Source organism: Tupaia chinensis, unplaced genomic scaffold (genome assembly GCF_000334495.1).
Source record: "Tupaia chinensis unplaced genomic scaffold, TupChi_1.0 Scaffold000369_1, whole genome shotgun sequence".
Lineage (NCBI taxonomy): Eukaryota > Metazoa > Chordata > Mammalia > Scandentia > Tupaiidae > Tupaia > Tupaia belangeri.
The window spans coordinates 2,145,413-2,158,484 of NW_006159866.1; the positions used below are offsets into that span (position 1 = coordinate 2,145,413).

A 13,072-nucleotide genomic window follows, 5' to 3' on the forward strand; every position below is an offset into this window, starting at 1 on the left:
GTTTGATTAACCCACACATCCGGTTACTTGCACATTATCCCAGGGCCGTGAATACAAGATACATTACATAGCTAAAGCTGTCTCTACTGGCCCAGCAGGTGGTGTGGTGGTTAAGGCACTGGACTCTCACATGGTCAACTGTGGTTCAAGTCCCAGACCGGGTGACTTGCTTTCTCACTTTCCCTCTCTCTTTCTCTCTTTCTGTCTCTCTTTGGTAAGCACACGTGCCCTGTAGCAAATTTTTAAGATAATAATAGTGATAAATAAAATTAAAAATACATAATTCTTTTAAAAACTTTTTTAAAAATGTAAAATAATAATAATAAACCTGGTCTCTGCCCCCAGAAGCTACCATGCAAATGCTGAATCTGAGTCACATGAGATGTATCAAATACATTCCCCAGATCCCAGGCCCAGACATATGGATTCTGAATCTTTGAAAGTGGTTAAGCAGGACATTGGAAGCTCGGATTCTAGTATTCTTCAAGTCTGGGGACTTGTCTGGTGGAATAATGAGCTAAGGGAGTCCTGAGGAAGAGCCAGCGACGGAGAGAAAGGCATCGTGGCTCACCTCTCCCAGGAAGCCCACCGTGATCAATCTAGCCCAGGCTGAGCCCCTGCACCCCGGATCCAACCCCACTGTACATCCTGTGTGTGTTGCGAGTTTTCTGGGTGACTGGCGAGCCTAGGCCCGGGGCTCCTATGTGCGTCTTGGCCTTGAAGGCGAGTACCCCGTGTAACAGGGTTATTGTGATGAGGGTTCCAGGGCCTTGTGACACATGGCTGGCTGGTTGTTCAAGAGCAGGAGGTCAGGAGAGGCCCGGATCCCCTTGGGAATGCGACTCATCCTCTAAAAGGAAGGTCACCTTCCCCTGCTAATTGGCATCACGAGGACTCCCAGCGAGTCCCTGCTGCTCAGAGGCTGTTGGAGGACAGTTAGCAGGGGCCATGACCACCCTGTCTCCTGAAAACAGCCTCTCTGCCCAGCGGTCGGCCTCCTTCATCCTGGTACGTGCTCTTCACCAGCTCTGAGGGCCTCCCTCCCCAGGCTCTGCTTTGCACTGGGATGGTTTTCCCCTGCTGGGTGGGCAAGTTGAGGACCCTGAGCCGGCATAGAGGGTGGGGCGGTCGGACCCTGGTGTTCCCGTCTGTACCAAGTGCGCGGGAGCCCAAGCCCCTTTCCAGCATCTGTCCGAGCCAGCCTTGCCTTCTCCCCAGGTGTGTCATTCCAACCTTACAAGTTTAGGTTTGCAAGTTCACTCCTGGCTCAGTGTCCTTTGGTGCTTTTGCCATCGATGTGGAATGCTGCCACCTTGTGGCAGTGGTGCTGCTGTGCGGGGCCAGGCCCAGGCCCAGGCCCAGGCCCAGTTAATAAGCCACGGCGCTTCCTTGAAATCAGCCTTAGTCCTAAACATTTTCCACACGGCATTTTTTCAAAATCATAATTACTAATTATAATGACCTTAACCAATCTCAAGTCTCATTAATCATAGTGATTCAGAGACTGATACATGAAAATGCAAAATGGACACTTCATTCCCTGAGTTTTAAATGTTACTGTTCTACTCTGTGAAAGTTAATAACACATAAACCCTCACTTGGCATTTATTATGTACAACGACGATTCTAAGTGCTTTATTTCCAGTCATCCATTCCTCCCACAACCCCACGGGATGGGTGAGGCCATTCCCCTCATTTCGTAAGTGAGCAGACTGAAGCACAGAAGCTGGGTACCTGGCCTGTGGTCACACAGTTCCGAGGGGCAGAGCCAGTACTTAGACCAGACAGGAGGGCTGTGACGTCCACCCTCTCAGCCGGCGGTTCCCGGGGTGTGGTGGCCGAACCTGCAGCACTAGCATCTTTTGGGAATTGTAAGAAAGGCAGATTCCTGGGACGGCAGGTCCATGCAAGGCACTAGATCCCACCAAACTGTGTGGTTCGAGTCCCAGATCCAGCAGCTTGACAATCATGCCAGGCGTGTGTGCACACATGCCCAGAGTCCTGAGAGGAGAATGGAGGAGAAGGGATCGCAGTGTGGGCATCCCCCCTGGGGGCTGATGTCTCGCTTCCCCCCATCTGTCTGTTTCTGGCCAGCGCATGTGCCTATAGCAAAAGCTAAAAAATAAAGAGGTGGAAATTCCTCAGCTGGAGATCTTCCAAACCAGAAACTCACAGTGAGACCAGGGCAACCCCCCCCAGGCGATTCTGGCGCTCAGCTGGCGGGGAGAACCACAGCTCTGCCCCTCCTCGGTACTCCCGCTGCCAGTGGTGCACCTTATCCCAGGCTGGTTGTCATCCCAGTGGGGAGAGTCCCCTGACTGAGGGGAGAGCCCCCTGTCTGTGGGGAGAGTCCCCTGACTGAGGGGAGAGCCCCTGACTGTGGGGAGTGTCTGACTGTGGACTGCAGTAGGAGAGAGGCTGGGAGCCTTAGACAGAGCAGTGACCTTCCCAGGCTTTCAGGAGGCCTTGCTGCCGTGACCTTTAAGAGAAGCCTGGCATGGCGAAGCTTCATAGATGGTTCCCTTCCCTCCAGTGGCTTTCAGACTTTGCTGACATCTCGGAGAAAACCTTAACCCACAGTGCAGTAGGGAGGTGGGCTAGAAGTCATGTGCTGGGAGCCGAGGCCTGTGGCAGTGGGGACTATCGGGGGAGTGAGCCACTCAGCTCCCACTTCTGCCCCCTTCTCTGGGGGAGCCATGGCCAAGGTTTCCAGGCGTGCTGGTGGAAGGCGTCAACCTGCAGAGACTGGTGGACACCAACTCTCGTGGTCACGGGCTGCTCACGCTGTCTCACTGAGTGACACGCTGCCTTGGACAGCCAGCCGGAGGAACCCACCAAGGGCATCTCGTGGAGAAATGGAGCTTGAGCAGTGCGAGAACTTGAGAGTTGGTGTCCGAAAGTCTGCTCTGGTCTCGCTCCTCCTTATGGACGCACCAGGGTGCAAGAAAAAGGAAGAAATCCCTTGTACTCAGTGATCAGAGATAACCGGTGTTGTGTCCAGTGGGTCTCGTTTTTCTTAAAGTTGGGTCTGACGTGTGACAGTCCTCCTGCCTCAGCCTCCCGAGCAATTGGGCCTGCAGGGGCACACTGCCATGCCCAGCTTTTTGGCCGGGTCAGATACTGAACCCGGGCCTCTGGTGTGGCTCCCACCAGCGGGCATAGCGTCTCAGCTGCACACACCACTGGCTGGTTTCAGCCTCTTATCTCACTCCTGCTGTGGTTCCCGCACTCTGCTGTCGTTTTTATAACCGCTAATGTACAGGACATGGAGGTACGGCCAGACGGGGGACCCAGCGGGACACTGCAATGCCCTGCAAGGCCATTCCCCATGGGGAGGTTCCTGGTTCAAGTCCAGAGACCTCCCAATTACAGGCACACACTCACCCCAGTCTGGGGCTGCCTGAAAGTTGGGGGTGGATCATGGCATCAGCCTGCCTGAAGTGCTATCTCTCTGTGTCTCTGTCTCCCTCTCATGGCAGAAGTAAAGAGAGGCAGCACTGAGTGCTAGTCGCACCTCAGAGCAGAGCACACGGAGGGACACCGGGTCCCAGCTTCATGCTCTGCTTTTCCCGCTAACATTCCTGTTTTCCAGACTGTGCTTCCTCATGCATGCCTCGCAGTCTCCCACTGGGTCCGTGAGGCACACTCACGCAGCTGTTCCCTCCAGGCAGAGCATCCGAATGCCAGCAGCTCTCAGTCGGGAATGGGAGGGCTGTGCACACGGGGTGTCCCTATCTATTGTCAGTAATGTCCTCAGGACAGATTTCCAGGCGTGAGTCAGTCAGAGGCCGCGAGCTCTGCGTGCTCTGCAGAGCCCAGAACCCAGCATCTGGGAGCAAAGCCGGGGTCCTCGCAAGGGGCCAACCGGTTGTCCTTGCCAGGCCAAGAGAAAGCCACCCATTGACAAGACGGAGTGGGACGGCTTCTTCGATGAGAACGGGCACTTGGCCAAGTCGCGGGACTTCATTTGTGTCAACATCCTGGAAAGGGTACGGTCCCCAAGTTCCCCTGGGTCGTGCCCTGGAACCGGGAGCATAGAGCGCCACGGGGAGGTTTGGCCTTGGACGGAGCGCGCTGGCAGGTGCAGGTGCCCACCACCCTGCTCCCCCAGGGTCTGCATCCAGTGGTGCGGACGGAAGCCTGGAAGTTCCTCACGGGCTACTACTCATGGCAGAGCTCCCAGGACGAGCGGCTCACCGTGGACAGCACCAGGAGGTAGCCGTCTGGGTCCCTGGGCAGGGCGGCTCCGTGGTGCCCACTGGAGGCTTCCTCTAGCAGCTGACTGCCGGTTCTGAGAGACCTCTATGCACTCCTGACCCAGGCCCAGCACAGGGAGGTCGTGGCCTGTGCCAGTGCCTCCTCCCCAGCATGACTCCCAGCCCACGACTGCCACTGCCCAGTCCCAGCAACTCCTACGGCCTCTCCCCCAGATCCCACCCGCTCGGCTCTCCACCCACCTCCCATGGCCCAGCTGCGTCTTGGGTCTATCTCCTCCCTGCCCCTCCTGGCACCTCACATTCCCACCACACCAGCTGCCAGCCCGACCTCCGCCTCCCCCACTGTTGCTCCCGCATAGCACAGACACATCTGCATTCCCCTCTGCCCACTCTTCCCTCTCCATCCTCAATGGTCTCCCCACCATCTGCCTGTTAAAAACCCAGCCATCCTTTAAGGTCCAGGTCAGACAGTGCACCTCCTCCACACAGCTCTCCCAGATCTTCCAAGGCACCAAGATGAGGTGCTTTGGTTCAGGGGGTGACACATGGGGTTGGAACTTGGACAACCTTGGATTTGGAATCTGGGTTCAGATTCAGGCACTGTCTTTGACACCCAGGGTGAGCTTGCCCGTGAGCCTCACTGCTGAAGTCTCAGTCTGCTCTGTAAAGTGGGGGTAACGACATGTTCTCAGGGTAGTTGTGAGCGAGAGCTACGTTAGAAGATACAGGTGTGATGCCAGGCACGGGCAGGTGGCAGCCAACAGGGTTTGGAGGGGTGTGCTCCTTTCCTGAAGCCAGGGACCCTCGATGGGCACTTCTATGACTCTGACCAGCCAGTCTGAAGGGCTGAGACTGGAACAGGTGTCTTCCCTGCTCACTGTTGCCTTGGGCCCGCTCCTGGCCTCTCCATCCCTGGGAGGGCTCAGCAGACACCACCTGGGCAGATCCACTCTGCTGGCTCGGTTCCTCTTCGGGCTGGTGACTCTGCCCTCAGAGGTGTCTCTCCTGGGCGGGACTACCAGTGTGGGAGCCTAGAGCAGCCCCAAGTGATTCCAGGCCAGGGCATGGAGCTCTGCATGCAGGCTAAGCCAGAGGGCTGTCCACACCAGGCCTGAGAGCCCTGCCCAGCCTCCCAGGCTGCCCTAACCAGCAGGGGGCTCCAGACACAGGCGTGAGCCAAGGTGAGGGCGCCTCCCTGAAGGCCATGGGAGCACCCTTCCTCACCACCAGCTCCCAAGGCTCCTTGTTTCCTGGCAGCCTCACTCCAGTCTCTGCCTCCGGTCACTGATAAGGACAAGTGTCATGGGACTTAAGGTGCACCTGGAAAATCCAGCATGTCCTCATCTCTCGATCCTTAATCACATCTGCAAGGACTCTTTGTCCAAACAGAGCCTCAACCACTGCCCAGTCCTATACCTGGCAGCCCCACACAGGTGCCAGCACATGCCTGGTTCTCCCACCCAGTCAGAGGCACAGGCAGAGAAACAGGCTGAGAGGGAACCTGACACCCCAGCTCGAGCTCCTGAGGCAGACCTCCAGGTAGGAAGCTGTGGAGCCAGGACTCAGGTGCATGGAGGTTGGAGTGCGAAGCCCAGGGGTTAGCCCGCCTCCACGCTGCCCACAGGCGATGTCTGAGAGAGGTGAGGGCTGGCCCGGCTGAGAGGGGAGAGCAGAGCAGGTAAGGGCGTCTCCCCCAGGCCAGCGCTGCCGCTGCTTGGAGGTCTCTGCCCCTCGCAGAAGGCGAAAGCCACTAGTTCAGCCTCAATTCTGTCCTCCCAGGAAGAACTACGAGGCCTTATGCCAGATGTACGAGAAGATCCAGCCTCTTCTGGAAAACCTGCACCGGAACTTCACAGAGATGCGGAACAACATCGGTGAGCAGTGGGCTGGGCAGGTGGGGCCGGGTCCTGCGAGCTCCTTTCTGGTGTTGGGATTTGGCACCAGCCAATCCTGGGTCCTCACCCACCAGTCTACAGGACACCCTAGATGCCAATGCTATGAATCGCCAGCCACCTGCCCTTCCTGCTACCTTCCTCCCTGGCCTTGAGCTGGGCTGGATGTGAACCGGACAGAGAGGAAGGGGCCCACCAGGTCCAAGACTTGGAGGTGGGAGAATCCAGTCAGGGTGTGCTGACCGAGGGAGCCTGCTGGCGGCCAGCCTAGTCCCTGTCCTAGCCCCCTCTCCACATGTCCCAGGCCTGCCCTCTGAGGTGGGGCACCATCTCACCCATGGACCCTGTGCTAGAGGTGATCCTGTCCCTTGCCCTCAACCTAGCCTGTGACATCCAGAAACTCTATGACAAGGACCCGCTGGGCAACGTCCTCATTGACAAGAAGAGGCTGGAGAAGGTCCTGCTTCTGAGCTATGTGTGCAACACCCAGGCTGGTGAGCCCAGGTTGCATGCCCAGCCCCACTTCTACTCCTCCTCCAGTTCCAGGCTCCGCCCCTCACAGCCCCACACCTTGGCTCCTCCCCTGGCTCCAGGCTCCACCCCTCACGGCTCTTCCCTCTGCAGAGTACCAGCAGGGCTTCCACGAGATGGTGATGCTTTTCCAGCTCATGGTGGAGCATGACCATGAGACCTTCTGGCTTTTCCAGTTCTTCTTGCAGAAAATGGTGAGAACCTCTTGAGGTTGGGCAGGCATTGGAAACCCCACCAGTTGCTCCAGCCCTGAAACGGCCCCCTGAATCATGGAACAGCCTGGGGGACCCAAGGCAAACCCAGGGCAGTGTGTGGCCTAAGAGCAGGGCCAGGCACTGGAGCTGAGAGGGGGTTCAGCGATGCTCTACCAGCCCTTGAAAGAGCGTGGCTGCCAGGCCCGTAACAGTGCCCTCTCCTGGCACTGCCCTCCACAAACACAACTGTAAGTCCTGCAAGTCCTCCCTGGCTCCCCACTGTCTAGAATCAAGTCCAGTAATCTTAGCCAGGCCCTCGGGGCCTCCTGGCTGGCCTTGCCTCCCATGCTCCCGCCACATAGCCTGCACTCCACATACACCAGGGCTCAGGAGTCCCCGGACACAACCCACTCTGTCCAGGTTGGGGGGGCTGTGAAGGTGCCACTCCCTGTTTCCTCATGACCCATGAGAGGCTGCCCAGAGCCCTCCCTTGCATCCCCTTCCACACCTGCAACAACGCACATGCCCCTTTTTCTTCATCCCCCTTGGATCTGACCCAGCACCCTGTGTGTGGAGCTAATTGGGCTCACTGGATCTGAACCACTTTTGAGACCTCTCTGCAGCCCACCACACACATGCACACACACGCACGCATGAATTAAGACACACTCAGACACAGACGTAGCTGCTCAGAGATGCACACACATACAACCAGACACAGATCACAGAGATGTTTGCACGTGTGCACACGAGCACAGAGACACATGGGGTCATGCAGAGACAGAGACATGGGCCAGCCCAGAGCCAGACGCACACAGGAGCTCCAGAATTGGAGTGGGGAGGCAGGTGGCTGTCCCCGCACCCTCGGGCCAGGCCGGACTCAGTTGCCCTCCCACTCATCTCACACAGGAACACAGCTGCGTCATCAACATTGGCGTGGGCAGGAACTTAGACATACTCAGCCAGCTGATCACCTTCCTGGACCCCGTGTTTGCTGAGCACCTCAGTGAGTGGTCCCCCACCCCCACCCATCAGGGCAGGCATGGGGCGGCTAGGACTCAGCCACACCAGCAGCCCCCAGTCCTGGAGGGACAGGAGACCTCCCCAGGGCCCTGGGAGGAGTTAGGGGAAACCAACCTGAACAGGCTCTCATGGCAGCTGGGAAGGCAGCAGCCGGGGTCCCCGTGCCCTGGGAGTGTGTGTGCTCTGGATGGCGTAGCTGCACGTGTGAGCTCCCCTACAGTTTGTCCCCATTTTGCCTCCCACAGAGGGGAAGGGTGCAGGGGCTGTGCAGTCCCTCTTCCCCTGGTTCTGCCTCTGCTTCCAACGTGCCTTCAAGTCCTTCGATGATGTCTGGCGTCTCTGGGAGGTGAGGCCTCCCTGTCATTCCTACTGTGGGTGAGCTTGTTTGGGGAGAAGGGGGTTGCTGGCCACAGCCCTGCTCCCGCCGTGTTGGAAGGAGCTGGCACACCCCATCAGGGCCCAGTGGTTGTGCCTTCTGCTGGACAGTCAGCATGGGAAAGACCTCCCTGTCCCATGGGGAAGCATGGGCCGACCCCCTCCATGTCCTTCCCCAGCTGCCCTTTCCTCCGCCACCCCCTCTGCAAGCTGCTGCCCCCTGCAGAAGGTGGGGCTCCCAGGGCCACAGTACCCAGGGCCATTAGTAGATGAACCTCCCCAGGGACACATCTACCTGTCACTGTCCTGCCAGCGGCTGCTACTGCCCACAGGATCCTGCCCCATCCCAGCCTGGTACTTTACGTCTGAGTCTCCCCACTGCTCCTGCCCCCTCTCTTAGCCTGCTGGTCTCCATGGCCTAGGTCAGGCCTGTGGTGACACCTGTATTCCCAGTTCCCAGCAACACTGGCTTGGCCACAGCGCCACGCCAATGCTGCAGCTCCCCAGCCTCTCCTGGCTCTCCATTCTCCCTCCCTCTCCCTGTGTCCCCAACAGCCAGGAGCACCTGCGAGCACTGCCCCGAGTGAGTGAGTGAGTGAGTGAGGCCCAGGGAGGGCAGGCCCTGGTCCTGGGTCAGTGGGCACTTTGTCACCTAAGGCGACTGCAGGCTGAGGGCCCCATGCACACAGGTGCTGCTGACTGGGAAGCCCTGCAGGAACTTCCAGGTGCTGGTGGCCTACTGCATGCTGCGGATGGTGCGTGAGCAGGTGCTGCAGGAGAGCATGAGCGGGGACGACATCCTCCTGGTGAGAGCCCGGCCGCCCCACTGCCCTGGCCTGACGCCCCAGCCCAGCCCCTGCTGCAGGTCCGGGCTCAGGGTGCTGCCGTCTGGGCTGCCCTGGCCTGCAGACAGAAACAGCAACAGGAGCGAATTCTGCAATGGCCCAGATTCAACACCGGCCACGACAGGGCCTGTCCACGTCCACCACAGACACAGGGGCTATATCGACCGTGGGCATCACCCTGGTTAGCGCAGGAGGAAACCGAGGCACTGTCTACCCCTCAGCCCTGGGACGCCTCCTGTGGCAAAAGGACCTAGAGTGTTCAGCGTTTCTTTTCATTGCCAGAGGGTGCGTGCACTCGGCAGAGAGAAACAGAGACACACTGAGAGAAAGAGACCGAGGGAGAAAGCACCCTCGGTGGGGCATGGTCACACCACAGCCCCTCCTCACACACGCTGGGCATTTCTCAAGCCACTGGGGCTAGGGTTCACACTGTGGTTGGCCATGTGGGATCTGGCTCCCTTAACCACCAGGCCATGGGGCCAGACCAGAACCTTTTTAAAAAGCAGCTAAAGTCTTCGTTTAAAGAAAAATTTAGAAGGCACCTCAGTTATCAATCCAGTTCTCCTTAGAAGCCCCTGAGATAGGATGGAGCCCCAGGACTCCCCAGAGCCCTGTACAAAAGCTTCATTTAGCATCAAAAAACAGTTTCAGGCACCAGGTCGGGAGAGACAGGTGACCCGAGGACGAGGACGCTCTGTGCTCTGTGTGGCGCTTTCTTCCCTGGGTGCTGCCAGCGCCCAGGAGTGAAGGGGAGCAGATCCTCATTCCCATGCCCACCACTCACCCCGTCCCCAGCCCCCATAACCTTCTGTTCCCACACAGGCCTGCAACAACCTCATCGACCTTGAAGCTGACGAGCTGATCTCGGCTGCCTGTGTGGTGTATGCTGAGCTCATTCAAAAGGATGTAAGCTGCCCCAGTGACTTCTCCTCCTCCTCCAAGAAGACCTCCCTGATTTCCAAAGCCCAGTCCATAGCAGGCATATTCAGGCCCTAGACACAGTGTGTGCCCCGCTCTTTCCCGTTTGCATGTGTCGCTGTGCCGCTGGGGCGGACTACTCTATGAGTTCATAGCCCTCGTCTCCCACCCTGTGTGCATCCCAGCGGGCCAGGTGCAGGTCTGGCACCCAGGAGCATGTCACCGCTGGACGTGCTGACGAGCGAGGGCAGAGACAGGAGTCTGTCCACTCACCCTGGGACCCTCCCTCCGCCAGGTGCCTCAGCCGTTGAAGGACTTCTTTCTCTGAGGATGTGGGTGCCGCAGCGGACAGACGCCCTGGATGGACGGGCTCTTCAAATGCGAGGTCGGAGTGGCAGCTGACGGGGTTGGGTGAGGGAGTAGCCATACAGTCGCAGTAGAAACAGCCTCATGGAGTGAGAGCGTGCCGGGCCGTGTGCTGGGCGGTCTGTGTCCTTTGACCTCGGGGGCCTGGGGCAGGCAGGGCTGGGACAAGATAGCATGATGGGTAAGAAGGTGATCCAGGTGAGCAGACACAGGGGGTTGGAGATGAGCCCGCAGGGCGGAGACCGTGGCCAACTGCCCCCCTCATGTGACCAGGGCTTTCCAGGGCTGCCGGAGCCTCAGCTGGAAAGGCAGATGGAGCCCACCCAAAGAGGAGGAGCCTACGCCTGGGACTCCATTCCTTCGAGGAGGGGCTTTGCCGTCTCTCGTCTCTCCCTCACCCCACACACCAATCACACAGGTGGGGTGAGGCCCGGGCAGGGGGAAGGCATGTCCTGCCATGGCTGGCCACCAGCCATGCTGCCCAGGGCAGGAGAGGTTGACTTCTGAGGCCTCGGGCAGACGAAGGTCCTGGCTGCAAACTGCTGCCAGCTCCAGGGAGGAGAGAGGGTGGGGATGGGGCTGTGCTAGGGAAGGGACTCCAGCCGATGATGGGGCAAGGGCGGGGGGTGGCACGGCAGTGGCAGCTCTTAGGCACAGTAGAACTCCCACCTAGACTCAGGCAGGCTGCTGGGGGGTAGAACGGGAATTTTAAAAACCCGAGGTGAGCCAGAGGCGGCATGGAGATTAAGGCACTGGATCCCACACAGTGGATTTTGCGGGTGGAGTCCTGGACCCAGTGGCTGGATAAATTGTGCCGGGTGCATGAGTGTGTGCCCAAAACCCTGAGAGGAGACTGGAGAAACCAGTACTGGGGTGTGGCCATCCCCCGGGGAGTGATTTCTCACTTCCCCCCTCTGTCCCTCTGGCAAGCACAGGCACCCTATAGCAGATGGGTACTGGGGTGTGGCTGTCCCCCTGGGGAGCGATTTCTCACTTTCCCCTCTGTCTCTCTCACAAGCTCACGTGAACACCCTATAGCAGGTGGCTCTGAAGCATGCCAGGGATGGAAACCCGAGTTCAGAGCAGCAGTGTGCGGGAGGGGCTGGTGATCAGAAGTCTGACAGCTCCTGACACGAAGGGCCCAGGGGAGGAACTTGCCCTAAGTCTCATAATACGGGGAAGCAGGGCTCTCTGCAACCCCCCACCCAACTCTGCCCTCCTGGGGACCACAATGAAGCCTCTGGCTGTCCTCCCAGAGACTCTGGCCTGGACCTCCCCATCAGTCCACCTTGGAGCCCTCCAGCTGAACCATTCTAGAATTAAGCATCCAAGCTCTTCTCTGAGCCTGCAGAAAGGAATCTCTTTAGGGAATTAAAAATACCTAAATCTCTGAGGCCCAGCCCTCACCTGCAGCGGTATGCAAATGTCCCTGCACACCCACAGTGCAGCTTTCAGAGGCTGGGAGCAAATAGGATGCAAATGTATGCGCCCATTATGCAAACAAGGGCAGCCCTGGATTAATGAGCCCATCCATCACCCAGAAGGCGGCTGTCTCTTAGGCACAGGCACGGCTGACAGCAAGGTTCGAGTTGCCTGTCAGAAGCACCCTGAGGAGGGGTCGGCTCTCAGGGCGAGGGAAGGAACATTCGGACCCCTGACTTGCTGTGCTCTGCTCTGGGAAGCATGGGCAGGGGTGTCTGTCAGCCAGGCAGGATGTCTCAGATGGCTCCTTGCCCAGGTCCTGGGGTCAATGCCAGGCTGAGCCAGGGGTGGGCCTGGCGGAGGTGCGGGTGGTAAGGCTCCTGATCACAGCGCTCACGTGAACATTAGAGATGGCAGTGGTAGAGATGGCCCTGGCAGGAGTAGCTCGTGACCACGGAGTGGGGGGACAGATGTAAGGAGGGGCTGAGTGACAGCGATGGTGGAGGTGCCACTGACATGAGGCCGTGGACAAGGTGCAGAGGCAGAGGGAAGGCCAGTGCTGGACATAGTGGACGGGCTGGCCATGGAGAGCTGAGGGCAGCGGGAGCCTGGTGAGGGGGAGGATGGCGATGGAGGGAATGACAGTGACGGACACAAGGGCTGCCGCTGCTCATGGCACTGGTGAGGGGACGTGGAGGTGCGTGTCCTGGCAGCCACGGCGGCGTGGCGAGCATCTCACAGCCTGCTGCACGCTGCTTGCAGGAGGAACCTGAGACCAGGGCTTTGAGGGAGGGAGGTTTTCCCCGACAGTGCGGAGGCTGGGAAGTCCCAGGGCATCATGGAATGGCAGAAGGCGGACCTTTGACAGCAGAGCGCGGTCCACGGGATGGTGACCCGTGTCCACCCAGGGTGGCTCGTTGGGGGTGGGAGGGTCATCTCAGAATGGTAAGGATGGTGGCCAGAGAGGACCAGCTCTGAGTCTCCTTCCCAGCCCACTGGGTTTATCCCCACACCCTGTGCATGGACAGCAGTCCCAGCAAGGGGCCACGGAGACATGGCCTGGCCCAGGGACAGCCAGGGGCCTGGCAGTTAAGGAGGCTGGATCCCATGTGGCAGACTGCACGGTTTAAGTCCTAGAACTCCAAACATGCCAGGTGCACGTACGTGTGTACCCAAAGCCATGAAAGGGAGAGAGGTGGGGAAGGGACTACAGCATGGCCACTCTCCCTGCAGGAAGGTGCTTCCTCACTTTCCCTCTCTCTGGCTCTTCTTGCACCAAAAGAAAAAAC

The 13,072-nt window shown here is 58.8% G+C and overlaps 1 protein-coding gene across 1 annotated transcript; it reads left to right on the top strand.

The window, feature by feature from the left end:
* Window positions 1-787: 787 nt before the first annotated feature.
* Window positions 788-10,498, top strand: TBC1D21 (TBC1 domain family member 21). Its single transcript, XM_006153351.1, has 11 exons — window positions 788-1,008; window positions 3,882-3,989; window positions 4,112-4,215; window positions 5,997-6,091; window positions 6,493-6,603; window positions 6,734-6,834; window positions 7,744-7,840; window positions 8,103-8,203; window positions 8,922-9,038; window positions 9,900-9,983; window positions 10,291-10,498. The coding sequence occupies exons 1-11, from the start codon at window positions 949-951 to the stop codon at window positions 10,321-10,323; spliced, it is 1,011 nt and encodes a 336-aa protein (XP_006153413.1). The 5' UTR covers window positions 788-948; the 3' UTR covers window positions 10,324-10,498.
* Window positions 10,499-13,072: the final 2,574 nt, after the last annotated feature.

Coding starts and splice junctions, on each gene's coding strand:
- TBC1D21 (XM_006153351.1), top strand. CDS start 949: ATGACCACCCTGTCTCCTGAAAACAGCCTCTCTGCCCAGCGGTCGGCC. Junction 8,204..8,921: donor ATGTCTGGCGTCTCTGGGAG/GTGAGGCCTCCC, acceptor CCATGCACACAG/GTGCTGCTGACTGGGAAGCC. Junction 9,984..10,290: donor CTGAGCTCATTCAAAAGGAT/GTAAGCTGCCCC, acceptor TCCCTCCGCCAG/GTGCCTCAGCCGTTGAAGGA.